This window comes from Mycetomoellerius zeteki, unplaced genomic scaffold, assembly GCF_001594055.1.
Source record: "Mycetomoellerius zeteki isolate Tzet28-1 unplaced genomic scaffold, Tzet1.0 scaffold52, whole genome shotgun sequence".
NCBI classification, from domain to species: domain Eukaryota; kingdom Metazoa; phylum Arthropoda; class Insecta; order Hymenoptera; family Formicidae; genus Mycetomoellerius; species Mycetomoellerius zeteki.
The window spans coordinates 1,208,159-1,214,909 of record NW_017257523.1 but is presented as its reverse complement, the minus strand read 5'-3'; the positions used below and the strand labels follow the sequence as shown (position 1 = coordinate 1,214,909).

The 6,751-nt window shown below is 31.7% G+C and overlaps 1 protein-coding gene across 1 annotated transcript in view; it reads left to right on the top strand.

Annotated features, from left to right (window-relative positions):
* Nucleotides 1–1,171: 1,171 nt before the first annotated feature.
* LOC108727682 (arginine kinase) overlaps nt 1,172–6,751 on the top strand; it is a 6,525-nt gene continuing 945 nt past the window's right edge. Inside the window, 5 exon segments of the mRNA XM_073512046.1 lie at nt 1,172–1,190; nt 2,146–2,271; nt 2,856–3,056; nt 5,331–5,546; nt 5,549–5,633. Coding sequence (XP_073368147.1) covers nt 1,172–1,190; nt 2,146–2,271; nt 2,856–3,056; nt 5,331–5,546; nt 5,549–5,633 — 647 coding nt within the window.

The window sequence follows — 6,751 nt, the reverse complement described above, 5'->3', positions numbered from 1 at the left end:
AATATCATATTCCTGAGTTCGAACGTTTTATGTCTCCACGCACGGTCAAATGCTATGAAACAAAAGGAGTGAGGATGACGATAAACAAAATCGGTCGAAATGTGCAACTCGGCTGCAAGCCTGACCTACATAATAGTACGAGTAAACATAAATAACGAGATCAATTCTGATTAACTCTTGTGGATCGGCAACTTTATTCGGGGTCACCTTCTTTTTATTTTATTAAACTACTCGCTCGATTTTTATAAAACTTGACTTATGAAGTAATTTGATAATGTTTTATTCGAATTGAAGTAAAAAATAAAAAAAATTCAAAATGATAGATTCAATATGGCGGACAGAAAAAAAACAATTTGATGACCTTTGGTTTTAAGAAGATTTTAACTGCGATGTAATATCTTTCCAGTTTCGTTTTACATGAAGTTCATCAGAGCTACATAAACATTTAACTGACTTTCAAACTGATTTTCAAACTCTAATTATGAGCCCTTTGACACTATATTCTACTTCATAAAGATATTACATTTTTAAAATTTGATATCTTCAAGCTACACTTAAACTCAGAAATACCAAGAATTTCCTAAAATCGAGTTTCACGATATAATCAGATTTTTTGAAATTTGAATTTTAGAATTATGTGGTCAGAATCGAAAATGCAGCGATCCTTAGAAAACAATTAGATCTTCTATGAGTTAATATTGTTAAGAAAACTCCGATTTTCAAAAGGTTGATATAAATAACGAGAGAATAAAGTATTTATAAATATTGCAAGTTTAATGCAGTAATAAAAATAACGTAATATTATTTTAACGTAATATTTTTTTATAATACATTTTGCACTAGATAAGTCTCTCAATTATCATTGAATTATTATTATTATTACAATAAATACAAAATTGCTGTTTTCTATCAATTTAAGTATATTTATATTAAAAGAAAATATTCAACATATTTAACAATAACTATTCAAAAAATAAATATGTTCTAGAAATTAATACAAGTTTATCTTATTTTACACTATTTAATCGTATTTTATGTTTTACTTTGTTCAGAATAAATGAAAAGTTTTAGCTTGCATAACACATATCGCTATTTTTAGTTGAAATTTCACGTTCTTTTCCTATAGAGTTCTCCTAACTACGACGGTTATCAAGGAAAAAGAAAAACGAATATGAGCAGGAGAATGAGAAGTACGTGAAAAAAATATGTAATTAAAATCCAACGTTGTGAATGAGATGCATCTCAAGCGTGGATGAAGAAATCAAGGTGAGGAGACGAGAAAATTATTCAAAATAGACGATGGCAGATAGGATAGAAAAAGACGAGTGTGCAAAAAAAAGGATTACGATTACATGAAGAGAGAAAGAGAGAGCGAACGAAAGAGGTTGCAAAAAAATGTGCGACAAGCACACGTCGTGCGCTTGCCGAAAAAAGACGAGCTCCGTCAGAGCAAACGATGACAAACTGAAAAAACTGGAAGATATTTTCATGAAGTTTATAAAAATAAAGAATGTGTGTAGAATAAAATATTCTCCAATTTAAACTCGGTTGATACTATGTAATATTAAATTACTATTCAATATTAAAACATGTTGCCGTATTTAAATTCTAAATTCTAAACAAAACAAAATTTCCGGAAAATTAAATAAATTTTTAATTAGTTGTGGTAAATTTATTTTAAAACTTATAAAATATAACCATAAATTAACCGATAAATAATAATTAAGACTTCGTCAATTTGCGAGACAATTTGCGTTTTCTTCCAAAGTTAGCGATATGCTAAAAAACAAATCCTTGAGGTGAAAAATTAGAAAGTGTTTTTAAATATCTTTTTTAAAAGTATTGTCGAAAATACTCCGAAAGTTTATAAAAAATTTTTTATAAATAGTTTATAATAATTTATATCACTTTATAAATATTAGTAGTTAACAACGGACTCCTCGATATTCAAACATTAATAATTGACATAAAGGGCTATATGGAGTCAGCGCGGAAGACAGTGCGCAAAGATTTTCTTTTTTTACAATATTTTGATTTTGTTGGTCATATATCTAATTCAAACGAATGAACATAAGGGCCAAACGCCGTGACTTTATATAAATATTATTATTTATATATAACGTATTTATTGTTTTTCAAACGAAGATGATCCCTTGCTGAAAAAGTATCCGACGAGAATTCTATTCAACGAACTAAAGATACGCTCGGCCACTTGGGGCTTATCCCTGATAGACATGATTCGACTTGCCCCGTATGAATCCTAATTCTATCGTAGGGTATACACGCGCCTAATCCCGAGGCCTATGACGTCTTCACTGGATTGTTCGATCCCCTGATTGAGGAGTATTACGTTTTAGGACTAACGATGTTCATTTCGACCTGGATTGAAACGAGCCAGAAAAACTGAGTAATCTTATCCCAAAGAAAAGCACGTAGGTTCGTTGCGTAAAACCGATCAAGTCTCTTATCCATTCAATTCTGATACAAGATTCACTATCGTGAGTTAGAAATGAAGATAGGCGGATTTATGAGCGGTTTAAACGGATTCTTAGAGCTTTGGCTGTTTCTCAAATTGTTATGTGAGTTAATAATTTCATCTTCACAATTTTGTAATTTCTAATAAAAGAGAACGTTTGACAGAAATTTGAGAAATGTTATCGTTCTACAAAAACTTGTAAATAAAATTCTTCCTCGACTGCGTTCTGTCTATTCAGTCTATTGAACTATAAAGCTGAACAAAGCAGAGGTCGTCGCATTTAGGGCTTCTGAAGCACTAAATCCACCATTGGTAAAAACCGCGCGCGCGTGATTTATCCCAAGAAAATGATTTCTATAATTAGTTTTATATCGCTTAGTGTCGTGGCGAAGGGGAATTAAAGCTACCGTAAGAGTGAAGCTACAAGATAGCTTTTATAACACGATTATCCTGTGGCTCCAGGTACAGGAAGCTTTAATCTCGTTAAAGGACGAGCTCAAAGGGGCCTATTACACGCTCAGAACATTAGACAAACAGATCCGGCAACAATTACTGGACGATCATTTCCTGTTCAAGGAAGGTGACTGATTTCTAAAAGCGACGAATGCTATTAGATTTAGGTCAATCAATAGATAAGTTTCCTAAAGCAATAATGTACAACTAATATCAATAGCGTTGTATTTTCTTACTCGTCTACGTCTGAAATTAATTTCAACATACATGTAATTCAGCTTTAGAACTAAATTGAATTGCATATATAAACTAAAATTATCTAACGCCCTGTATCTTATTTATGGTAGAAATCGGACGGCATCTCGAATGTATTCCATTTACGTTGACTGCGCGCTAAGAGCTAACTTCGACGACTAATATTATACGGGGTCAAATTTCGATCTGACCGTAGTTGCTTTCGTTAAAACATTCAATTACAATGTCTTAAGTTCCTTCAGCCTACTCGAAAACATTAATCCCCCGGTAAGCCATACACCCCAAATCGAGGATTTATGTTGAAACGAAGATTAAACCAAAACTTTGCCAAGATTAAAGCAAGTTCTCTAAGGGAATAAGCAAAACGATTACACGTGCGTATATCGGCAAACGTTTCGACCTGCAAACCGCAACGTGCATTTTTAAGCAGTTTCGTAATCAAGCTTTTTATACCCACGTCTTATTACACCGTACTTTAAATAATCATTTAAGTTATAAATCCCCCACGATGTCCGTGTAAACAATGTATTCTACGGTGTAATGTCTTACGTATGTGGTACAAGGACGGCGAACAGCTGATTAAATAAATTTGCATTAATGATTTTCGTCACGATGAGGTCTCGAAGATCCCTTCGTCTCTCGGATTAGAGAGTTAAAAGGGTTAGAAGGTATTACGGAGCTTAGTATTACGGAGCTTAGAAGAGGGTGTGGCGTGCAGTGCTTGAGAGTTTTCCGAGAGAACCGAATGTTTCGTTGAGTTCTTTTTTTTTTTCGTTTTTATGGCCATTCCAAATTACGCGAAATGCACGAGATGTGTTCTGAATCATTAATTCGTTATTATGAAAAATGAGATACAAAAGAGCTTTTCTAGCTTTTTCCCAGTCGATTCTTGTTTGTGTAGTTATTTAGCGGATTCCAATTTTTAAAATATATATAGATATAACGGGATAATCTAAGTTACATTTAAAAGGGTTGAAGTGGAAGATAAAATGAGTTATCACGTCAATTAAAAAACGTTTCATTTTTCATCGCCTGTCGAACAAAGGATCTTTCCCGCGTTTACGCAGGACGCATCTGCAGTTATGCTTAATTAACAGCATCATAACTCTGTTGAGTTTTCCTCTTGTTCCTCTTATTTGACATTGTCGCTAATATTAATTAAATGTGCAATGTACAGAAATATGATTCGCTATAGGACAATTTAATTGCGTGTTTTGTTTCGTCTATCTATTGCACATCTCATCGCTGTATTTCCTTTTTTCCATTTGCATGCACTCGATGGAGATTACCGCGTTGCCTGCTTGTTACTCACGGATAATCAGAATCGTAGTCGGATCTATTTTTCCTTTTAATAAAGAGATACGCTCGACCGGTCGAATCAATACGGACTAGCCTTTGAATACACTAATAGATTAAAGTGCACGGCGCTCTCGGCTTATGCTCATCTGAATATTAGACTTTTCATATCATACACCTTACATGATATATTACTTATCGATATAATTTAATTTAAAAAGCGCTTATTTCAAATTAACTGACTTTTATTTAATTTCGATATTCAGCGATTTTATACATTCGTTATTTAGTAATATTTACAATTTATTAATTGGACTACACAACAGATGAATTGCGAGATCTATAAGTGAGATATTCGTAAAATATAAATAAGATTTAAACGGGAATAAAACAGGTTTATTCTTAATATACATATATTTGCGCGATATTTTTAGATAAAGTTCATGTTTTAGATAAAGCTCGCGTTACGAGCAACACACTTGATTATAAACGCACGAAAAAATCATTCAAATTAAAATGCAAGTGGGCGAGGCAACTTTCTAACTTTCTGAACACGCGTTCGCAATATAATGTCCCTTGACTCAAAATACGACGATCTCGGTTTAAGGTTAAACGGAATTGCCTCTTTGCGACCTATCCATTATCTCTTCCATACTACAAAGAATTCAGTATAATATTTATAAGTATACACACACATGCATACACAATAAAACTATCTACACAAATACTTAAGACAACAGAATATAATAGAAGACCTTTTGCGATTAAAGAAGAACACGGCTTCCCGGTTAAAAGTTCAAGGGATATAAAACTACTACGCTTGTTTGTATCACGCTGTTCTCTCCTTCAGGTATAAGGATATTTTTTAACGAGGAGAAAACTTTCCTTGTCTGGTGTAACTTGGAGGATCACATGCGTCTGATATCGATGGAACGAGATGGTAACCTCGCGGCGGTGTACGAGGGACTCGTTAAAGTGGTCCAAGAAATCGAGAAGAAATTGGAATTCCTACGACGCCGAAGACTCGGCTTCCTTACATTCTACCCTACGAATCTTGGCACCTATACTGGGCCTTCGTGCACGTTCGCTTGCCAAAATTGAGCGCGGATTTTATCAACGATCCCCGAAGAGATCGGCAGTGCACAGTCTTCAGGTGAGAACGATATTACATATGGATAGAGTTCAATCATTTGATCAGACGAATAAATATTACAATTATTCGATGGATATGAAGAAGCGGTCGCGGGCTATTACGTTTCACAAAATTTAATCTATTTGACAATTATATATTTTAAATATTTTTTCTGAGTGATATTTATAAAATTTTATTCAAAATATATACTTTAAATTTTATGATTTCCAACAAGATCTTAATTTTGCATACCTATATTAATTAATAAAAACTATTATTTGAATAACCTTCGATTTTTTATAATATAATGATCTAAAAAAAAGATTTTCGTATTTATAGATTATTTAATCAATCGGATTAATGATTCTTTCTCACATAGATTCTGTTTTATGAATAAAAAATTTATAAGGAAGATATTATTTGCATCCAATACCTTTATAAAGAAGCTTTGATTTTTAAATAAAAATTTACTTTTCTTTAATAATTTTCTTTTTAACAAGATTTAGTTTGAATTATTGCGAATGTGTATAATGTAAGTAATATTTAATCATATTTTAGCGTTCGATTATTATCATGGAATTTTTCTTCATTGGCAAAAGTTTTGTCAAAAGGCATCGTCAGGATAATTATAGAATAACAAAAGTTGCATAGAAATACACAAAATAAAATGCAATGGATATAAATGTATAGAAAATAAATTTCCATACATAAATATATAAAAATATTAAGAATATTAAACTTGAAAAGAAATATACATACAAAAATTTCATAAATATACATAGACGTTGCATAAATATAAATATTTCATAAATATTAAATATACACATATAAATTTTGTAGGATATAATAATAATGTAGAATATAACAATAAAAAATAAATTATAATATAAATAGGAGATACCTAGAAAATCAATTTTGTTCTCTTGGATTGAATTTGCGAACCAAGTATATATAGAAAATTATTTTGTCACAGTAAGTAAACTTGACCACGCGAATAAAAAATAAAATAATAATCTTAACAATTAATCCCATCCCTATGAGATATATGACAAAAATGCAAGGGTTTCAAAAAGTTAATTTTTTAATACGAAAAATAAATATATTTCGAATTTCTAATATTTTTTTCATAGTAGTAGACA